Here is a 24,037-nt window from a genome sequence, read left to right on the forward strand (position 1 = left end):
CTTCAGTGCGTGGAGGAAAGGACTTTCTTTAATTTGCGTAAATCTCATGGTTTTTTCCTTCCTCTGTATATGGTATGACATCAAACAATTGTGGGCGCTTCTCATGAGATTTCTTTCATTCATAGTGAATGGCGGGTACAAAAATATGTGCTAAGCATGGGAGGGGAATTCTTCAGTTTGTAGACGAAGTAGAAATGCCCTACACCCAGGAATAGAAATTTGGTCAGAAACAAAAATCTGTTAATATGAAATTTAGACAAATCTTTGTCTATGTAAAAACTTTTTTTCTAACATTTTAAAAGGTTGACGGATAATCGGATAAGAATTGCGTCCTATAAAGGCTCAAGAAGTTAAGATCCCTGATCGGTTTATACGGCATCTATTGGGTTGCCCAAAAAGTAATTGCGGATTTTTTAAAAGAAAATAAATGTATTTTTAATAAAACTTAGAATGAACTTTAATCAAATTTACTTTTTTTACACTTTTTTCTAAAGCAAGCTAAAAGTAACAGCCGATAACTGACAGAAGAAAGAATGCAATTACAGAGTCACAAGCTGTGAAAAAATTTGTCAACGCCGACTATAGGAAAAATCCGCAATTACTTCTTGGGCAACCCAATATATCAGGTTATCTTTCGATTTGATCCATTCTTTGCACAGTTTTTGAAAGTCATAACACAACACTTCATGCACACTTTCAGCCAAACCGGATGAGAATTGCGCCCTCTATTGGCTCAAGAAGTCAAGATCCAAGATGGGTTTATATGGCAGCTATATAAGTTAATCAACCGATTTGAACAAAACTTTGCACAGTTGTTGGATGTCATAATAAACAAATTCGTGCAAAATTTCACCCAAATCGGATAAGAACTGCGCCCTCTAGAGTCCTATGAAGTCAAGATCCCAGATCGGTTTATATGGCAGCTACATCAGGTTATGCACCAATTTGAATCATTATTAGCACAGTAGTTGGAAGTCATAACAGAGCACCTCATGAAAAATTTCTGCAAATCGGATGAGAATTGCGCCCTCTATTGGCTCAAGAAGTCAAGATCCAAGACCGATATATATGGCAGCTATATCAGGTTATGATCCGATTTGAACCATACTCCCCACAGTAGTTGGAAGTCATAACAGAACACTTCATGCTAAATTTCAACCAAATCGGATAAGAATTGCGCCCTCTAGTGGCTGAAGAAGTCAAGATCCAAGATGGTTTACATGGCAGCCATATCAGGTTATAAACCGATTTGAACTATACTTAGCTTAGTTGTTGAAAGTCATAACACAATACTTCATGCACAGTTTCATCCAAATCGGATGAGAGTTGCGCCCTCTAGTAACACAAAAAGTCGAGACCCCAGATCGGTTTATATGGCAGCTATATCAGGTTATGAACCGATTTGAACCATACTTAGTACATTTGTTTGTGCAAAATTTCAAGGGTCTAGCTTTATTCCTTCAAAAGTTAGCGTGCTTTCGACAGACGGACGGATATGGCTAGATGGACTTAAAATGTCATGCCGATAGAGAACATATTTACTTTATGGGGTCTTAGGCTCATATTTCGACCTATAGCCGATACAATACAACAAAATTGCTAGAGTATTTATAAAAAAAATGTTTGACAAAAATTTTTATAAAAAAAATTGGTGTTTAAATTTAAAGTCGGCTATCAGGGGGCACCGCCCCTCCCTAAAACCCTTCAAATGGGATCTATGGATCAATCATAACAATGTAGGACTAAAATGATAGGTATTCGAGAGTAGAAAACGAATCTGATATTCGAATGTGGGTCCAAGTGTTCGGAAGGCCGCCCTACCCCCAAATAAGGCGTATATACCGACCATGACAATATGGGCTTAAAAAAAGATATTTTAGAGTAGAAACTTTGGTATCCAAATTTGGGGTCGGGTATTAGGGGGGAATTGCCCCTCCCTAAAAACCTTTAAACGGTATCTATGGACCAATCATAACAATGTGGGACTCAAATGAAAGGTATTCGAGAGTAGAAAACGAATCTGATATTCGAATGTGGGTCCAAGTGTTTGGGAGGCCGCCCTACCCCCAAATAGGGCGTATATACCGACCATGACAATATGGGCCTAAAAAAAGATATTTTAGAGTAGAAACTTTGGTATCCAAATTTGGGGTCGGGTATTAGGGGGGAATTGCCCCTCCCTAAAAACCTTTAAACGGTATCTATGGACCAATCATAACAATGTGGGACTCAAATGAAAGGTATTCGAGAGTAGAAAACGAATCTGATATTCAAATGTGGATCCATGTGTTTAGGGGGCCTCCCTACCCCCAAAATAAGGCGTATTTATTGACCATGACAATATGGGTCTCAAAGAAAAGATAATTTAGAGTAGAGCACGAATCTGATAATTTTTCCAGAGCCACCCCCTTACCCCCTCTTAAATCGGACATATTTGCCGATTATGGGAAAATGGGGCTCAAACGCAAGGTCTTTGGGAGTAGAGAATGAATCCTATATCTAATTTCGGGATCAAGTAACTAGGGGGCCGCCGCACCTCAATAAAACCCTCATTTAGGGCGTAATTACCGACTATGGTGAAATGGTCCTTAAAAAAAAAATATTTTAGAGTAACTAAACAAACCGCACATATTTGCCGACTTTGGCAGTATGGGGCTCATATATTGGGAATATAAGGGAGTAGAGCAAAAATCTGATATCAACCTTCGTGACCAAGTGTCTAGGAGCTCTCCCACCCTCATAACACCTCCATATAGAACGAATTTTCTCACCTTGGCAATTTGGGGCTTAAATAAATGGTATTTGAGAGTGAATCACGATGCCGATAATTTTCAGGGCTCCCTCCATACACATGCCTCAAACTATAGCAAAATGCGGCTCAAATGAAAGATATTTGAAAAAAAGACGAATCTTGGAGGCCACCTTAGCATAGAGGTTAACAGGTCTGTCTATGATGCTGAACGCCAGGGTTCAAATCCTGGCGAGAAACTAAAATAAAAAATTGCGGCGGGGTTTTTCCTCCTCCTAATGCTACAATATTTGTGAGGCACTATGCCATGTAAAAACTTCTCCACGAACACCACGTTTGGACTCGGCTATAAAAAGGAGGTCCCTTGTAATTGAGCTAAAACTTGAATCGGACAGCACTCATAGATACAGCACTTATGAGAAGTTCGTCCCTGTACCTTAATAGAATGGTTATGGGCAAATTTTCATTTGCCAGGGAAAAAGGAAGACACTTTACTCCATACATTTTTGATAGAGTCACGAATTAAGAGCCATTTCCCTCTAGGACGCATAGCCAAGGAGATATAACCAATTTAAAACAGCCATGCAAGAATTTCGATTTTTGATAATTTTTGACTAAATTATTTTTTGATAGAAAATTTTTTGGCAACATTTTTTATCAAAATTTTTTTTTTCAAATTTTTTATACAAAATTTTTTTTTCAAATTTTTTATACAAAATTTTTTGCCAAAATTTTTACATAAAAATTTTTTATAGAAAATTTGTTGCCATATTTTTTTATTGAAAATTTTTTGCCAAAATTTTTAATAGAAAATTTTTTGCCAAAATTTTTGTATAGAAAATTTTTTGCCAAAATTTTTGTATAGAAAATTTTTTGCCAAAATTTTTAATAGAAAATTTTTTGCCAAAATTTTTGTATAGAAAATTTTTTGCCAAAATTTTGTATAGAAAATTTTTTGCCAAATTTTTTTTGAAGAAAATGTTTTGCCAAAATTTCTTTTAGAAAATTTTTTGCCTAAATTTTTTATAGAAAATATTTTGCCAAATTTTTTTATAGAAAATTTTTTATAGAATTTTTTGCCAAATTTTTTTATAGAAAATTTGTTGCCGCCAAAATTTTTTTGTCAAAATTTTATAGAAAATTTTTTGCCTAAATTTTTTATAGAAAATTTTTTGCCAAATTTTTTTATAGAAAATTTTTTGCCAAAATTTTTTTTAGAAAATTTTTTGCCAATTTTTTTTCAAGAAAATTTTTTGCCAAAATTTCTTTTAGAAAATTTTTTGCCTGAATTTTTTATAGAAAATTTTTTGCCAAATTTTTTTATAGAAATTTTTTATAGAATTTTTTATAGAATTTTTTGGCAAAATTTTGTATAGAAAATTTTTTGCCAAAATTTTTTTATGGAAAATTGTTTGCCAAAATTTTTTTATAGAAAATTGTTTGCCAAAATTTCTTATAGAAAATTTGTTGCCAAAATTTTTTATAGAAAAATTTTTGCGAAATTTTTTTATTGAAAATTTTTTGCCAACATTTTTTATAAAAAATTTTTTGCCAACATTTTTTATAGAAAATTTGCTGCCGAATTTTTTTATAGAAAATTTGCAGCCCAAATTTTTTATAAAAAAAATTTATGACAAACTTTTTTAGAAGAAAATTCTAAAGAAATGTTTCATTGAGATAAAATTTATAGAAAATGTTTTTATATAAAAAAATGTTGACAAAATTTTCTATAGAAATAAAATTTTAACAATCCTTTTGCAAAGGAAAATTTATTGCCAACAATTTGAAAAAAAAAACGATTTTTCCCCAAACAACACATTACATGTTGGTTTTACTATTTTTAGACGCCACACCTCTAACAAATTCGCAACTGGTGCTGAATATGACCGGCCATGGTCGTCGTCTGCTTGTTATGAGCAGAGTTATGTTAAAAAGTACTTAAGCTAGCCTTCCTTCCTTATTTCATTTCATAGCGTTCAATCGCCTTCGCTTTCATTTGTGGTGATTTAACAATTTATTACAAGTAAATGAATTCATTTGAATGTAATAAACCCAAAACCAAACCAGCAACAACCACAGCAACAATAACAAACACATGGTAGGCAAATAATTTCTGTTGTCCCAACAAATAAAATGAAAAATTAAGCAATTGAGAGGAGTCCTTAGCCGAAGGACACTGCAGACTTTTTTTCCTTGTTGTTGTGTACTCGTATAAGTGGTTTTCCATGTGTTTACGCACTTAATTGAAGTCAAATTGTGGTAAGGCCAATGGGTCACCTTGTGCAAGATGTCTATCAGCGTAAGAGCTCTCTCATAGGATGACCTTGATTCATATACCCAATTGTATTGAAATGCCTTTTTTTTTGTATGGTAAATGTAGGAGGACGAAACACACATAAAGGAAGATGAGTTGGCCAAAAGCGGGTTAATAGAATTCATAACACGTTGGTTATGTGTTCAACATGATTTCTCAAAATTAATACTTGATCCAAATGTCATCATAAAACTGACCCTACACATGTGTTATGGCAGTCATTGTAGTTCATGACCCTGAAAATAATTTTTTTTACTTGAGTAGTTATGAATGGGAACATTGAATAGAGGTCGAACGCGTAAAGCTTGCCGCTTGAAATTTTGCACAGATACTCAATATCGATGTAGGTCTTTGGCGGTTGCAAATGGGTAATATCGGTTCAGATTTAGATATAGCTCCCATATAAATCGATCTCCCTATATGACTTCTTGCGCCCTTACAAGCCGCAAATTTATCCGAAAATTTTGCATGTAGTGTTCGGCTAGGACTTCCAACAACTGTGCCGAGTGCGCTCGAAATCGGTCTTTAACCAGATATAGCTCCCATACAAAGCGATCTCCCGATTTGACATCTTAGGTCCCTACAAGCCGCAATATTTGTCCGATTTGGCTGACATTTTGCATGTGGTGTTCTGTTACGACTTCCAAAAATTGTGCCAAATACGCTCCAAATTTGTCTATAACCTGAGTTTGGTCTAAATATAAACCGATCTTACGCTTTGACTACTTGGGCTTCTAGAGGGCGCAATTTTTATCCAATTTGGTTGGAATTTTGCATATGTCGTTTTGGTATGACTTCCAATAAGTGTTTCAAGTATGGTCTAAATCGGTATATAACCTGACATAGCTGCCATATAAACCGATCTCCCAACTTGACTTTTTGAGCCTCTGGAGGGCACAATTATTCCTTGATTTGACTGAAATTTTGGATGAGGTGTTTTTCTATTTGAAAAAGTCTTTCAAAGAACTTGACAAATGTGATCCATGGTGGAGAGTATATAAGATTCGGCCAGGCCGAATTTAGCTCGCTTTTACTTGTTTTTCCATTATTTTGGGAAAGTTGGCACCATGGAATAAAGTTTTATGTAAAATTTTTACTCTACTTTTAAATACCTTTCATTGATACCCCTGTTGGGTGATATTTTTGGGGGTGGGGATCACCGCTCCACTTAGTTTGACAATTTTTGTGCCAAATTTGTACTCTACTCTTAAATACCTTGTATTTGATACCCATATTGTCCCAATCGGAAAGCATGTCCGTTCGGGTGGGTTTTAGGATGGGGCGTCCCCCCAGGTAATTTGGGCATCGCCGCTCCACTTAGTTTGACAATTTTATGCCATGTTTGTTCTGTACTCTTAAATACCTTGTATTTGATACCCATATTGTCTCAATCGGAAAGCATGTCCGTTCGGGTGGGTTTTAGGATGGGGCGTCCCCCCAGGTTATTTGGGGATCACCGCCCCACTTAGTTTGACAATTTTATGCCAAGTTTGTATTGTACTCTTAAATACCTTGCATTTGATACCCATATTGTCCCAATCGGTAAACATGTCCGTTCGGCTGGGTTTTGGGATGGGGCGTCCCCCCAGGTTATTGGGGATCACCGCTCCACTTAGTTTGACAATTTTATGCCAAGTTTGTACTCTACTCTTAAATACCTTGCATTTGATACCCATATTGTCGCAATCGGTAAGCATGTCCGTTCGGGTGGATTTTGGGATGGGGCGTCCCTCCCAGGTTATTTGGGGATCACCGCGCTACTTAGTTTGACAATTTTATGCCAAGTTTGTACTGTACTCTTAAATACCTTGCATTTGATACCCATATTGTCCCAATCAGTAAGCATGTCCGTTCGGGTGGGTTTTTGGGATGGGGCATCCCCCAGGTTATTTGGGGATCACCACGCCACTTAGTTTGACAATTTTATGCCATGTTTGTTCTGTACTCTTAAATACCTTGTATTTGATACCCATATTGTCTCAATCGGAAAGCATGTCCGTTCGGGTGGGTTTTAGGATGGGGCGTCCCCCCAGGTTATTTGGGGATCACCGCCCCACTTAGTTTGACAATTTTATGCCAAGTTTGTATTGTACTCTTAAATACCTTGCATTTGATACCCATATTGTCCCAATCGGTAAACATGTCCGTTCGGCTGGGTTTTGGGATGGGGCGTCCCCCCAGGTTATTGGGGATCACCGCTCCACTTAGTTTGACAATTTTATGCCAAGTTTGTACTCTACTCTTAAATACCTTGCATTTGATACCCATATTGTCGCAATCGGTAAGCATGTCCGTTCGGGTGGATTTTGGGATGGGGCGTCCCCCCAGGTTATTTGGGGATCACCACGCCACTTAGTTTGACAATTTTATGCCAAGTTTGTACTCTACTCTTAAATACCATGCATTTGATACCCATATTGTCCCAATCGGTAAGCATGTCCGTTCGGGTAGGTTTTGGGATGGGGCGTCCCCCCAAGTCTCCAAAATTTGATGCCAATGCCATAAGGTGGCATACAAAATTTTTGCTAAAATCGGTGGACCCATCTCCGAGATTTATCATTTTTGATAATGAAGGTAAAGGGGAGGGTCCGCCGGCCGTCGGTTATCAAAAGATGTAGTACCCTGTTTTAACCACGGTACAATTCCGCACCATGTGCGAAAATTTCAAGAAAATCAGTTCAGTTTTTTTGAGTCTATACGGAACTAACAAACAAACACAAATTGATTTTTGTTTGTAGATTTATATTAAATTTTATTTTTTTTTTTCTATTTTTTCCTTAAATATTATTTTTTTAAATTTTTGTTTAATTTTTCGTTAAAATGCTACTCCATTATAAACTTTTTAGACCTTCCTCTGCTTTGCAAGTCTAATGTCTGTCTCAAGTTTTCCGTTAATGTTTAATCAGAAGTCTTAGTTTACAGCTGCATATTCCATTATTTTCAATGCTCCACTTAAGATGTTTGTCATGCCTTGCCAGTCTTTTAAACGCTTGGATGACAAAGAAATTCGTTCTTTCAATGCATACAAGACAAAATTGTCATCATAGCCGCTCAGTTGTGTGCCACTAGTGAAGTTAGACAGTTCTTCGGGGAATTCAAGCCTAAACATGGCCTACGAAGACTCTTATGTGAATACCTACTATCCAGAATATACAGCTCACATCAGCTCCAGGCCACGTCCACATTCGGTGCATCCGTTTCGTCATTTGGTGGCTTCCAGCACGAATTTAAATGGAGCCTGGGAGGGAGGAGGTTCAGCACACTCGGGCTATGGGTAATAAATGAAAATGTTGCCACTACTCTTATTTTAATGGAAATTTTGGTCTTTTTACTTTATCACTAGTCCAGAGCCCATGGAATATGACTACCATACGGGTCCTCAAGCTCATGCACCCATGGGTGATTATTCTTATCACTCTGCTGCAGGCACTGGTTATGGTGGACCCCCACCTGCATATCATGCACCGGTTCATGTGTCTGCAAAACCTGCTGGTGGGGGAAAGAAAAAGTCCGGAGGAGCTAGAAAGCGCAGCAGCCATAGCTCCACCATGACCGCATTGACTCTGTTGTCTTTCTTCTTTTTTGTCAATCTACTGCAGAACTGTATAAAAGATCACATGGATTATATGCATCCCACTGTTATGGTCATGACCCCAGATATACGTCGCAAAAGCCTTAATAAAATGGGGGAAATGAATTCGCGCGAGCAAAGTAGTGGCATTTCAGCGGCTGGAGTGGTAGCTACCAATGAGGCCAATATTGTAATGCAGCCAGCAGATATGTTGGCCTCGGCAGCCTTTAGTTCTTCGCAAGTTATGGAAGCCATGAAACCCTATGTGAATCTGCAATCCCCTTATAGCAGTGTGAATAAGCCTATGGAAGTTTTGCCTAACAGACCAGTTCAACAAGCTCCTGCTGCCCCTCCAGTCGTAGCACAATATCAAAATCATCATGCTGCACCGGCAGAAGTGCAACATCAAAGGCCGCCTTCAGCTTATGATCCCCATCAACCCGATGTCTATGAACAACATTTACAGCATAATTATCCTGGAGAACATATACCAGCGGTGGCAGCCTACAATCCTTCATCCCAGGAGTTTCCTAAGCCTTTGTTAAATGAAAATCCCTTGGTGAATCAACAACAACCGCCAGTTTATATGGGCTCTTCAAAGGATCATCCTTCTGCTCATCATGAATATACGCCAGCTGTGACACCCATACAACATCATTCCCATGATGAGATGATGGCAGCAGCAGCATCATCAGTTTCCGGGTCTTTTTATTCCACAACACGTAATCCTTTTCTGGACCACAAATACCCCAATCAATCACCTGCCTATGCTCCTCCAAGTGATCATGGTTTCAAGCAGCCTTCTTCTCAAAATTATCACCGTTACCCCCCGAAGAACAATGCTGAAGACTCAGCAGCTCACCAGGGTCCTGTGCCTTGGTCCTCCACCCATTCCATGGTTTCATCGGCTGTTATGTCTGCTCCCATACGTCGAGCAACCATAGTTTCAGTATCGCCCACCATAAAATGGATTTCGCTGCCCTCCAATGTGGACGACCATGCAGATTTTGATGATGATGTGCCCAGCTCGGAGTTGAGGCGAGACAGTCGTTATGGTGAAACCACATATCAAAGAAAATTTCCCTAGGCATACAGCGAAATGAAGAGTGCAAAGGGTGAAAGGAATGGAGTTAGGAAATTTTTACCAGGTGACCAAAGTGTATATCTGTAGTTAAGGTAATCAGAACATAAGTTTAACATTAAAAAAAAAAAATCAAACACATTAAAAAAAAACACACAAGTTTTAGTCCAATTTGGACCATAAAGGAACGCTGAACATTGTATTTCAGTTCATTCGAATAAGAATTGCGCCTCGTAGCGGCTCAAGAAGCAAAATCGGAAGATAGGTTTATATGGAAGCTGTATCAAGCTATAGATCGATTCAGACCATATCAGACACATATGATGAAGGTCATGAGAGAAGCCGTTGTACAAAATTTCTGCCAAATTGGATGAGAATTGCGCCCTCTAGAGGTTCAAGAAGTCAAGATCCCAGATCGGTTTATATGGCAGCTATATCGGGTTATAGACCGATTTGAACCACACTTAGCACAGTTATTGAAAGACATAAGAAAACTCCTCATGCAAAATTTCAGCCAAATCGCTTGAGAATTGCGCCCTCTAGGGGCTCAAGAAGTCAAGACCCAAGATCGGTTTATATGGCAGCTATATCAGATAGGTTTATATGGGAGCTGTATCAAGCTATTGATCGATTCAGACCATATTAGACACGTTTGTTGAAGGTCATGAGAGAAGCCGTTGTACAAAATTTCTGCCAAATCGAATGAGAATGGCGCCCTCTAGAGGCTCAAGAAGTCAAGACCCAAGATCTGTTTATGTTACAGCTATATTAGGTTATGGACCGATTTGCGCCATTCTTAGCACAGTTATTGAAAGTCATAACAAAACATCTCTTGCAAAATTTTAGCCAAATCGGATGACAATTGCGCCCTCCAGCAGCTCAAGAAGTCAAGACCCAAGATCGGTTTATATGGCAGCTATACCAAAACATGGACCGATTTGAACCATACTTAGCGAAGTGGTTGGAAGTGATACCAAAACACCACGTGCAAAATTTCAGTCAAATCGGACGAAATTTTTTTTGTTTCTGTCAGCCAACACTCAGGTGATGTCCCCTATGAATGCAGTGCATTGCGTAAGCGAGAGGAAATTAGGAATTGGAGGGGGGGAGTGGGGGGGGGAGGATGAAGTGCTTATTGACATTTGTCTTAAATCTTTGGATGTCAAAGTGGGTGGGAAAAACATTAGCCGGGAGTCGATTCCACATACGAACGGTTCGGGCGAAATAAGAATTCTCTCTATATTGCATTGTGGGGTCCGCTGGCCAATTAATCAAAACCGGCTGTGAGTTCCTGCAATGTCTAGTATCGAATATCAGACGAACACACACCATGAAAGTACCGATAGAACAGCGCCAAACAACCCACATTGTGACGATGATAAAGCGAGGCAATAGAGTTGGATACCCCACAGTCCCCAATCAACGCCATCGCTCTCCTCTGCACACGGTGCAGTAGCTCCAGGTATGATTTTGAAGCTCCAACCCATACATGTGAGTTGTACTCCATGTATCCGTATCAAGATCAGACGGAGTGAAGTAATTCTTACACCGTTTAAGGAAGCCTAAACACTTGAATGTTTCTTTCGACAATTCGAATACATGTTTAGCCCAACGGACATCACTTTGTATTTTCATGCCCAGAATATCAAGAGCTTTTGATTGCTCAACATCTACAACGTTGATAGACAAAGGTGATCGTAATGGGTCAGCGAATCGTTTGTGTGACAACAAGCAGCACTGAGTCTGCCGTGCATTAAAATTTTCTCGATTCATTCGACCCCACTCAGAAATGGCAAGCAAATCCTGTCAGAGTGTATCGTCCATAACCCGCCTCTTGTCTTCAATCTCTGGAAGACTTGGCCTATGGTCGAATGAGTACGAATGCCAGAGATTACTGTCGTCCGCAAATGAGTCGATCGGATTCAATGTCTGACCCAACATATCGTTGATGAAAATTAGAAAAGAGAAGGAGAAAGAACAGAGCCCTGGGGCCCACCTGCGGTCAATTTGTGATCATTGGATGAGAACCCATCTATAACGACTCGAGTAGTTCGATCTGTGAGAAAGCTCGAAATAAATCGATCGAAGCTATTACCGACACCAAATGCGACAAGCTTTGATAGTAGTGCACCATGCCAGACCCTATCAAATGCTTTGGAGATATCCAGAGCCACAACCTTACTCTCACCAAACTGGTGGATTGAGCGATTCCAACGTTCCGACAAAAGTGCCATGAGGTCACCCGTAGAGCGATTTCTGCGGAACCCATACTGTTGGTCGCTAAGAAGGCCATTAGACTCTAAAAACCTCCCAAGATGGTGATTAACCATGCTCTCCATGACCTTGGAGAGCGCGGAGCATATCGCAATTAGCCGATAATTCGCCGGGTTGCTTGCCTCACCCTTCTTGGGTATTGGCTGAACGTTCGCAACCTTCCAACGCACTGGGAAGACTCCCGCACGGTAGGCAAGATTGAAAAGGTTGCGTAATGGACGAGCGAGCGTCGAAGAACACTTGCTTAAGACAATGCCATCCGGAGATTTATTTACGTCAAGATTTTCAAGAACCCTTTTAACTCCACGAGTTAGAAAAAAAATATTTGTGGCCTGATGCCAGATACATTTTCGATTGAGGGGAGTGGTTGATTGCTATCCGGCAGGGAAGAGTTCCCTGCAAATATATCAGGTCAGTGAACGTTTGATCGTCCTTAATAAGAGTTGGAATAGATGAAGAACTACCTTTTACTCTTTTCATGAACGACCAGAAGCTCTTACTTCCTTGTGTAGTAGCAAGAAACTTAGTACGCAGACGCTGTTCGTAAAGAAGTTTTTCGCGCCTAAGCATATTGGCACACAAAGATCTTGCAGCAGTTCAGTTTTGGCATTTGTATCCAAGCGCCAATTCCTGAATTTTTAAAAAAATTTCAAGCAGCTAGCCTTACTTCTTCAAAAGTTGGCGTGCTTTCGACAGACAGACGGACGGACGGACATGGCTAGCTCGACTTAAAAAGACATGACGTTCAAGAATATATATACTTCATGGGGCCTCAGACGCATATTTCGAGGTGTTACAAACAGAATGACGAAATTAGTATACCCCCATCCTATGGTGGAGGGTATACAAAAATTGATATTTTTACACCTTTTATCCTTGGGGTCCTTTCTGTCTCCGTCCTTATAATTTAAACTAATGACTTTTTGCCATTAGGTGACCAGAGTGTATCTGTAGTGAGGATAACAACATAGTTTTAAAAAATTTTTAAAAATTAAAGAAAAATTAAGAAAATATTATACCCTATGTCCTTGGAGTCCTTTCATCCTTTCTATAAACCACATGACCACAACATAATTTTAAAAAATTTAAAAAAAATTTAAAAAAAATTTAATTTATAAACAAGTTAAAGAAAAATTAAGAAAATTTTACACCCTATGTCCTTGGAGTCCTTCCATCCTTTCTATAAACCACATGACCACAACATAATTTTAAAAAATTTTTAAAAAATTAAATTTTAAAACAAATTTAAAAAAAATTAAGAAATTATTACACCCTATGTCCTTGGGGTCCTTTCATCCTTTCTATCTCCTTCCATATAATTTAAACTAATGGCATTTTGCTCTTAGTATAATGGACTAGCTTCCAGTCTTATTTGCTTTCTTTCAAAACTAGGACATCATTTTTAAGGTGAGATCACAATGAAAGTGAAAGTGAAGAAATAATTTCATATTATTAGGATGGCAGCATGACATGCAATGAGAAGCCATGAACGAAGAGCACATTTTGCAGCAATGCAAATGGCCAATGCGTGTCCTTATATTTACTTTCCAATAATAATGGAATAAAACTTAGCCAATGAATTGGGTCATGGGACAATTAGGCCAAACCTAAGGAACAGCCACTTCCTTAGAGCTAATGATAGCAATTCTCTTCAATGGTCATGCATGCTTAGCGGGTGTGGATGGCCCAAGACCCAACCAGTGGTCTTCCAAGGCAAAGGTGTGCAATATCCTTTCTAAGGTGCAGTTGAGCAATTATAAGCTCGTTTTTCCCCCCTTTGTAGTGCATTTTGAAAGCAAACACCTTTTTGTTAATGTTTTGTCTTTTTTTTTTTTTCTTTCTTTTATTACTCATCTGAATTATTCTTATAATCGTATTGTATTAAAACTATGGCATTCGATATGGTTGAGCCAAATATAGAGAAGGCCATCGAACGATCAAATTTGAATAGTCCAACCAATTTCATTTCCACCGGGAATTTGGCCAATTGCAGGGAGAAATTTTTAAACTGCAATGAAAGAAAAGTGAAGAAAAATGAGTTAAGCAGAGTTGATGTCGAAAAAAAGGAAAATAAATAAATTACAAAGAGCCCTGTTCACATTCAGAGGAGTGCTTTACAACTTACTCTAGTCTTACTCTAGTTGACATCTCCTGCTGATGATTTTTCTTGGTCGAAAATGAAAATCACGATACACGAAATCAGTCAAATGCTTCTAGCAAAATCTTTTTCAAAATGGGAAATTTCGGCAAAATGGGAAATATTTGGCAAAATGGGAAATTTTATAAAAAAGGCAAATTTTGTCTTAATGAGAAATTTTGTCACAAGGGGAAATGTTATTAAAAATGGAAATACTGTAAAAATTGTGGGAAATTTTCTCAAAATGTAAAATTTTGTCAAAATGAAAAAATGTTTTCAACATGGGAAATTTTATGAAAAAAGGAAATTTTGTCCATATTGGAAATTTTGTTAAAATGTTAAATTTGGTTGGGGAAATTTTATCAATATAGGAAATTTTATCATGGAAAATTTTGTCACAAGTTGAAATATTAACGAAATGGAATGTCGGAATGAGAAATATTTTCAAATCGATGAATTTTTTTCATTGGAGGCTACCTTAGCACAGAGGTTAGCATGTCCGCCTATGACGCTGAACCCCTGGGTTCGAACCCTGGTGGGACCATCAGAAAAAAAATATTCAGCGGTGGTTTTCCCCTCCTAATGCTGGCAACTATGACTATGCCATATAAAAACTCTCTCCAAAGAGGCTTTTTATTTATAGGTGAGAAGTTTGCGGGAAATTTTCTCGAAATGGAACAGTTTGCATAATTGGGAATTTTTTTGGAAGAAGAAATTTTGTCGAAAGACGAAATTTTGTCATAAAAGAACATTTGCCAACGTCTTTTTCCGAATTTAAGTAAAATGTTTTTGCTACAAATAATTTTGTTAAAATTTGGACCCTCCCCCTTACCCCAAAAGTACTACCCAAAAATAAAACTGAACCGATCGGGACAATATGGGATTCTTATGAAAGGTATTAAAGAGTAGAGTACGAATTTCATAATAAAAGTTGGGTCCAAGTACCTGGGGTGCCGCCCCAGCCCCAAAACCCCATAAAATAAAATGACAATATGGGACTCAAATGAAGGGTATTCGGGAGTACATTACGAATATGGTCAGGAATTAGCAATAGGCTTTATAATTTATTGATAAAGGAAGGGGATGGACCCTCCACCGTTTCCCCAAAAACACCACCCAAAATCTGAAGTGTACCGATAAGGACAATATGGGTATCAAATGAAAAGCATGCTGGAGTGGATAACGAATCTGGCATACAAATTCATGTAAAAGTATGGAAGGTCACCCCACCCCCACAAAAACGCCCAAAAAGGGGGGCATAAGCCAATCACGGATATATGGGCCTCGGTTTGTTTGTTCCGTATAGACTGAAAAACGGCAGAACCGATTTTCTCGAAATGTTCGCTTATTATGTAGGTTGGTCTGGAAGGAAACATAGGCTATATAATTTTTCGAATATCGGAAGGGGGGACGGATCCTCCCCCTTATACCAAAAACACAACCAAAAATCAAAAGTGGACCGATCGGGACAATATAGGTATCAAATGAAAGGTATTGGAGAGTAGAATACGAATATTGTATTAAAATTTGGGGCCAAATATCCATCGGGCCGCCCCATCCCCAAAACTCTCCCAAACATACACATTGGATGTTCATTTCAATATGGGGCTTAAATGAAAGGTATTCGGGAGTAAATTTCGAATCTGACATACAAAATCAGATCGAAGTAAAGGTGGTCACGCCAAACCTCAAAAACATAATTAGACCCATTATGACCATATGATACTTGGCTGAACCAATTTTCATAATTTTTTCATAGATTGTGTACGTTTGTCTGGAAGCAAACATAGGCTATATAATTTTTTGATATCGGGTGGAGACGGATCCTCCCCCTAACCCCAAAAACGCCACCCATATCCGAAAGTGTTCCGATGGGCACAATTAGGGTATCAAATGAAAGGTATTGGAGACCAGAAAACGAATATGGTTTTAAAATTTAGGTCCAAGTATCCAGCGAGACCGTTGGAAATAAAGAACGAATTTGATATCCATATTTGAGTCGAAATGTCTGAGGTACATTACCCTAAGGAAGAACATTACCACCAAGAACCGATTAGGGGCAAATTCTTACTCATCAATGAGTGCTTTCCGATTCAAGTTTAAACTCAATGATAAGGGACCTTTTTTTTATAGCCGAGTCCGAACGGCGTCCCGCAGTGCGACACCTCTTTGGAGAAAAAATTTTTAAATGACCATGCATGGCATTGTACCTAGCAAATGTTGGCATCATTCAGAGGGGATAAACACCGCTTTGTCCGATGTTCTCGCCAGGATTCGAACGCGTTCAGCATCATAGGCTATAATGGCACGAATTGGCACTCTTGTGCTCCAAAGCAGCAGTTGGAATATAGCCCAGGCGTCACAGACGATGGGGTTACTTTAAAATTTTTCTCGCTTTACAATCAATGACCTCCAATAAAGCATTTATATGGATAACACAAAAGTTAAAATGTGATATGACAATGTTGAGTATATTACACATAATGGCCATCAAGACTTATTCCAAAGGATTTTCCAATTTGGATTCAACGCATAGTTCAACTCTGCCAATAAACAGACCTATATTGGCAATAGAGCTCCACACAAATTATGATCTTAAGGCGTGCTCTAAATGTTGCTCCATCTTTGTATGCCATGGTCATTTACTAAACAAAATTTTTTCATAGATTGTGCAAATTCTTTGAGGGTATCATAAGTGAGCCGCGTTTAAGCTACTGCTAAGTGACCGATGCTAACAGGACTAGAAAACGCACCAGACAAATAACTGCCGAAATTTTCATATGCAAATTATGGCTTCTTGAGGTTGTGTAATGGAAATCTATTCTCAACATCATGGGGCTGAGACCAAACCAGGCCAAACTCAACACTGCACTGTACACGGTTGTCGAGGAAGAGGTATAAAAATCTCCTTTATGATAATCACAGCGAAATGGCATTAGGGCTAGTAATCGAGAGCAATAGTAGCACAGAGCTATCATTCAAAAGGTTGTGCGACGCTTTTTGAACTACTTGAAAACACCAAACTAACCTCTGAAGTTATATGGATATACAAAATTAATTTTCTATGATTAAAGGGCTAAAATTAATTGGTAATAAATAATTGATAATGTATTTTATGGAGTGTTTTTTTTTTTCTATGGAATGCAAAGCTGGTAAGTTTATTACAAATTAACAAGACATAGTTTTTACTCTCAGCCATAACGATTTTTATTGTGATAAGAGGTAGTCCTATTAATAAAATTTTTTCGCAAAGGGGTTACCCCCTTTCATAAAAAATGCAAAAAAATAAAAATTTTAAATTTTAAGGAGTTTTGTTTATTATACGATTCGTCTGGGAATTTTGAACTGCGGAATGCTGCTATATTTTCTAAATTCGAAAAAACGAAGGAGTTACAGCGTTTTCGACCTTGAGAATTTCAGGCCTAAAATAAATCGATTTTCACGATTACGTTGTGCGATTTTGAGCTTGTTTTTTGAGGAAACAACACAGGAGTAGCGCCAAACCTCATTTTTTGCCATAAACTTTAAAGCTGCAAACTCAACTCAAAATATTTTTTTCATCGAAAATTGAAAATTTTGCTAAGGTTACCCCCTTTGCTAAAAAAATGCAAAAAAATAAAATTGTAAAATTTTAAGGAGTTTTGTTTATTATACGATTCGTCTGGGAATTTCGAACTGCGGAATGCTGCTATATTTTCTAAATTCGAAAAAATGAAGGAGTTACAAAAAAATAAAAATGTTAAATTTTAAGGAGTTTTGTTTATTATACGATTCGTCTGGGAATTTCGAACTGCGGAATGCTGCTATATTTTCTAAATTCGAAAAAACGAAGGAGTTACAGCGTTTTCGACCTTGAAAATTTCAGGCCTACAATACATCGATTTTAACGATTTCGTTGTGCGATTTTGAGCTTGTTTTTTGAGGAAACAACACAGGAGTAGCGCCAAACCTCATTTTTTGCCATAAACTTTAAAGCTGCAAACTCAACTCAAAATATTTTTTGAGGAAACAACACAAACCTCATTTTTTGCCATAAACTTTAAAGCTGTAAACTCAACTCAAAATATTTTTTCGCATCGAAAATTGAAAATTTTTCTAAGGTTACCCCCTTTGCTAAAAAAATGCAAAAAAATAAAAATGTTAAATTTTAAGGAGTTTTGTTTATTATACGATTCGTCTGGGAATTTCAAACTGCGGAATGCTGCAATATTTTCTAAATTCGAAAAAATGAAGGAGTTACAGCGTTTTCGACCTTGAGAATTTCAGGCCTAAAATAAATCGATTTTTACGATTTCGTTGTGCGATTTTGAGCTTGTTTTTTGAGGAAACAACACAGGAGTAGCGCCAAACCTCATTTTTTGCCATAAACTTTAAAGCTGCAAACTCAACTCAAAATATTTTTTTCATCAAAAATTGAAAATTTTGCTAAGGTTACCCCCTTTGCTAAAAAAAATGCAAAAAAATAAAAATGTTAATTTTTAAGGAGTTTTGTTTATTATACGATTCGTCTGGGAATTTCGAACTGCGGAATGCTGCTATATTTTCTAAATTCGAAAAAACGAAGGAGTTACAGCGTTTTCGACCTTGAGAATTTCAGGCCTAAAATAAATCGATTTTCACGATTTCGTTGTGCGATTTTGAGCTTGTTTTTTGAGGAAACAACACAGGAGTAGCGCCAAACCTCATTTTTTGCCATAAACTTTAAAGCTGCAAACTCAACTCAAAATATTTTTTCGCATCGAAAATTGAAAATTTTTCTAAGGTTACCCCCTTTGCTAAAAAAATGCAAAAAAAAATTAAAATGTTAAATTTTAAGGAGTTTTGTTTATTATTCGATTCGTCTGGGAATTTCGAACTGCGGAATGCTGCTATATTTTCTAAATTCGAAAAAACGAAGGAGTTACAGCGTTTTCGACCTTGAGAATTTCAGGCCTAAAATAAATCGATTTTTACGATTTCGTTGTGCGATTTTGAGCTTGTTTTTTGAGGAAACAACACAGGAGTAGCGCCAAACCTCATTTTTTGCCATAAACTTTAAAACTGCAAACTCAACTCAAAATATTTTTTCGCATCGAAAATTTAAAATTTTGCTAAGGTTACCCCCTTTGCTAAAAAAATGCAAAAAAATAAAAATGTTACATTTTAAGGAGTTTTGTTTATTATACGATTCGTCTGGGAATTTCGAACTGCGGAATGCTGCTATATTTTCTAAATTCGAAAAAACGAAGGAGTTACAGCGTTTTCGACCTTGAGAATTTCAGGCCTAAAATTAATCGATTTTCACGATTTCATTTTGCGATTTTGAGCTTGTTTTTTGAGGAAACAACACAGGAGTAGCGCCAAACCTCATTTTTTGCCATAAACTTTAAAGCTGCAAACTCAACTCAAAATATTTTTTTTCATCGAAAATTTAAAATTTTGCTAAGGTTACCCCCTTTGCTAAAAAAATGCAAAAAAATAAAAATGTTACATTTTAAGGAGTTTTGTTTATTATACGATTCGTCTGGGAATTTCGAACTGCGGAATGCTGCTATATTTTCTAAATTCGAAAAAACGAAGGAGTTACAGCGTTTTCGACCTTGAAAATTTCAGGCCTAAAATAAATCGATTTTTACGATTTCGTTGTGCGATTTTGAGCTTGTTTTTTGAGGAAACAACACAGGAGTAGCGCCAAACCTCATTTTTTGCCATAAACTTTAAAGCTGCAAACTCAACTCAAAATATTTTTTCGCATCGAAAATTGAAAATTTTTCTAAGGTTACCCCCTTTGCTAAAAAAATGCAAAAAAAAATTAAAATGTTAAATTTTAAGGAGTTTTGTTTATTATTCGATTCGTCTGGGAATTTCGAACTGCGGAATGCTGCTATATTTTCTAAATTCGAAAAAACGAAGGAGTTACAGCGTTTTCGACCTTGAGAATTTCAGGCCTAAAATAAATCGATTTTTACGATTTCGTTGTGCGATTTTGAGCTTGTTTTTTGAGGAAACAACACAGGAGTAGCGCCAAACCTCATTTTTTGCCATAAACTTTAAAACTGCAAACTCAACTCAAAATATTTTTTTTCATCGAAAATTTAAAATTTTGCTAAGGTTACCCCCTTTGCTAAAAAAATGCAAAAAAATAAAAATGTTACATTTTAAGGAGTTTTGTTTATTATACGATTCGTCTGGGAATTTCGAACTGCGGAATGCTGCTATATTTTCTAAATTCGAAAAAACGAAGGAGTTACAGCGTTTTCGACCTTGAGAATTTCAGGCCTAAAATTAATCGATTTTCACGATTTCATTTTGCGATTTTGAGCTTGTTTTTTGAGGAAACAACACAGGAGTAGCGCCAAACCTCATTTTTTGCCATAAACTTTAAAGCTGCAAACTCAACTCAAAATATTTTTTTTCATCGAAAATTTAAAATTTTGCTAAGGTTACCCCCTTTGCTAAAAAAATGCAAAAAAATAAAAATGTTACATTTTAAGGAGTTTTGTTTATTATACGATTCGTCTGGGAATTTCGAACTGCGGAATGCTGCTATATTTTCTAAATTCGAAAAAACGAAGGAGTTACAGCGTTTTCGACCTTGAAAATTTCAGGCCTAAAATACATCGATTTTTACGATTTCGTTGTGCGATTTTGAGCTTGTTTTTTGAGGAAACAACACAGGAGTAGCGCCAAACCTCATTTTTTGCCATAAACTTTAAAGCTGCAAACTCAACTCAAAATATTTTTTGAGGAAACAACACAAACCTCATTTTTTGCCATAAACTTTAAAGCTGTAAACTCAACTCAAAATATTTTTTCGCATCGAAAATTGAAAATTTTTCTAAGGTTACCCCCTTTGCTAAAAAAATGCAAAAAAATAAAAATGTTAAATTTTAAGGAGTTTTGTTTATTATACGATTCGGCTGGGAATTTCAAACTGCGGAATGCTGCAATATTTTCTAAATTCGAAAAAATGAAGGAGTTACAGCGTTTTCGACCTTGAGAATTTCAGGCCTAAAATTAATCGATTTTCACGATTTCATTTTGCGATTTTGAGCTTGTTTTTTGAGGAAACAACACAGGAGTAGCGCCAAACCTCATTTTTTGCCATAAACTTTAAAACTGCAAACTCAACTCAAAATATTTTTTTCATCAAAAATTGAAAATTTTGCTAAGGTTACCCCCTTTGCTAAAAAAAATGCAAAAAAATAAAAATGTTAAATTTTAAGGAATTTTGTTTATTATACGATTCGTCTGGGAATTTCGAAATGCGGAATGCTGCTATATTTTCTAAATTCGAAAAAACGAAGGAGTTACAGCGTTTTCGACCTTGAGAATTTCAGGCCTAAAATAAATCGATTTTTACGATTTCGTTGTGCGATTTTGAGCTTGTTTTTTGAGGAAACAACACAGGAGTAGCGCCAAACCTCATTTTTTGCCATAAACTTTAAAACTGCAAACTCAACTCAAAATATTTTTTCGCATCGAAAATTGAAAATTTTGCTAAGGTTACCCCCTTTGCTAAAAAAATGCAAAAAAATAAAAATGTTAAATTTTAAGGAGTTTTGTTTATTATACGATTCGTCTGGGAATTTCGAACTGCGGAATGCTGCTATATTTTCTAAATTCGAAAAAAACGAAGGAGTTACAGCGTTTTCGACCTTGAGAATTTCAGGCCTAAAATTAATCGATTTTCACGATTTCATTTTGCGATTTTGAGCTTGTTTTTTGAGGAAACAACACAGGAGTAGCGCCAAACCTCATTTTTTGCCATAAACTTTAAAGCTGCAAACTCAACTCAAAATATTTTTTTTCATCGAAAATTGAAAATTTTGCTAAGGTTACCCCCTTTGCTAAAAAAATGCAAAAAAATAAAAATGTTAAATTTTAAGGAGTTTTGTTTATTATACGATTCGTCTGGGAATTTCGAACTGCGGAATGCTGCTATATTTTCTAAATTCGAAAAAACGAAGGAGTTACAGCGTTTTCGACCTTGAGAATTTCAGGCCTAAAATTAATCGATTTTCACGATTTCATTTTGCGATTTTGAGCTTGTTTTTTGAGGAAACAACACAGGAGTAGCGCCAAACCTCATTTTTTGCCATAAACTTTAAAACTGCAAACTCAACTCAAAATATTTTTTCGCATCGAAAATTGAAAATTTTGCTAAGGTTACCCCCTTCGACCTTGAGAATTTCAGGCCTAAAATTAATCGATTTTCACGATTTCATTTTGCGATTTTGAGCTTGTTTTTTGAGGAAACAACACAGGAGTAGCGCCAAACCTCATTTTTTGCCATAAACTTTAAAATTGCAAACTCAACTCAAAATATTTTTTTTCATCGAAAATTGAAAATTTTGCTAAGGTTACCCCCTTTGCTAAAAAAATGCAAAAAAATAAAAATGTTAAATTTTAAGGAGTTTTGTTTATTATACGATTCGTCTGGGAATTTCGAACTGCGGAATGCTGCTATATTTTCTAAATTCGAAAAAACGAAGGAGTTACAGCGTTTTCGACCTTGAGAATTTCAGGCCTAAAATAAATCGATTTTTACGATTTCGTTGTGCGATTTTGAGCTTGTTTTTTGAGGAAACAACACAGGAGTAGCGCCAAACCTCATTTTTTGCCATAAACTTTAAAACTGCAAACTCAACTCAAAATATTTTTTCGCATCGAAAATTGAAAATTTTGCTAAGGTTACCCCCTTTGCTAAAAAAATGCAAAAAAATAAAAATGTTAAATTTTAAGGAGTTTTGTTTATTATACGATTCGTCTGGGAATTTCGAACTGCGGAATGCTGCTATATTTTCTAAATTCGAAAAAACGAAGGAGTTACAGCGTTTTCGACCTTGAGAATTTCAGGCCTAAAATTAATCGATTTTCACGATTTCATTTTGCGATTTTGAGCTTGTTTTTTGAGGAAACAACACAGGAGTAGCGCCAAACCTCATTTTTTGCCATAAACTTTAAAACTGCAAACTCAACTCAAAATATTTTTTTTTCATCGAAAATAGAAAATTTTGCTAAGTTTACCCCCTTTGCTAAAAAAATGCAAAAAAATAAAAATGTTAAATTTTAAGGAGTTTTGTTTATTATACGATTCGTCTGGGAATTTCGAACTGCGGAATGCTGCTATATTTTCTAAATTCGAAAAAACGAAGGAGTTACAGCGTTTTCGACCTTGAGAATTTCAGGCCTAAAATTAATCGATTTTCACGATTTCATTTTGCGATTTTGAGCTTGTTTTTTGAGGAAACAACACAGGAGTAGCGCCAAACCTCATTTTTTGCCATAAACTTTAAAACTGGAAACTCAACTCAAAATATTTTTTCGCATCGAAAATTGAAAATTTTGCTAAGGTTACCCCCTTTGCTAAAAAAATGCAAAAAAATAAAAATGTTAAATTTTAAGGAGTTTTGTTTATTATACGATTCGTCTGGGAATTTCGAACTGCGGAATGCTGCTATATTTTCTAAATTCGAAAAAACGAAGGAGTTACAGCGTTTTCGACCTTGAGAATTTCAGGCCTAAAATTAATCGATTTTCACGATTTCATTTTGCGATTTTGAGCTTGTTTTTTGAGGAAACAACACAGGAGTAGCGCCAAACCTCATTTTTTGCCATAAACTTTAAAGCTGCAAACTCAACTCAAAATATTTTTTTGCATCAAAAATCGAAAATTTTGCTAAGGTTACCCCCTTTGCTAAAAAAATGCAAAAAAATAATAATTTTAAATTTTAAGGGGTTTTGTTTATTATACTATTCGTCTGGGAATTTCGAACTGCGGAATGCTGCTATATTTTCTAAATTCGAAAAAACGAAGGAGTTACAGCGTTTTCGACCTTGAAAATTTCAGGCCTAAAATAAATCGATTTTTACGATTTCGTTGTGCGATTTTGAGCTTGTTTTTTGAGGAAACAACACAGGAGTAGCGC

The 24,037-nt window shown here is 36.6% G+C and overlaps 2 protein-coding genes across 2 annotated transcripts in view; one reads left to right on the forward strand and one right to left on the reverse strand.

Annotated features, from left to right (window-relative positions):
• Positions 1-17,115, forward strand: part of LOC106093607 (uncharacterized) — a 97,102-nt gene extending 79,987 nt beyond the window's left edge. Inside the window, exons 2-4 of the mRNA XM_059370163.1 lie at positions 8,042-8,337; positions 8,407-9,782; positions 16,793-17,115. Coding sequence (XP_059226146.1) covers positions 8,171-8,337; positions 8,407-9,721 — 1,482 coding nt within the window. The 5' untranslated portion in view covers positions 8,042-8,170 and the 3' untranslated portion in view covers positions 9,722-9,782; positions 16,793-17,115. The remainder of the gene's footprint in view (positions 1-8,041; positions 8,338-8,406; positions 9,783-16,792) is intronic.
• Positions 13,834-24,037, reverse strand: part of LOC106093608 (putative gustatory receptor 36c) — a 59,129-nt gene continuing 48,925 nt past the window's right edge. The window contains exon 2 of the mRNA XM_013260699.2: positions 13,834-13,997. Coding sequence (XP_013116153.2) covers positions 13,836-13,997 — 162 coding nt within the window. The 3' untranslated portion in view covers positions 13,834-13,835. The remainder of the gene's footprint in view (positions 13,998-24,037) is intronic.

The sequence above is a fragment of the Stomoxys calcitrans genome, chromosome 5 (assembly GCF_963082655.1).
Source record: "Stomoxys calcitrans chromosome 5, idStoCalc2.1, whole genome shotgun sequence".
Classification (NCBI taxonomy): Eukaryota; Metazoa; Arthropoda; class Insecta; order Diptera; family Muscidae; genus Stomoxys; species Stomoxys calcitrans.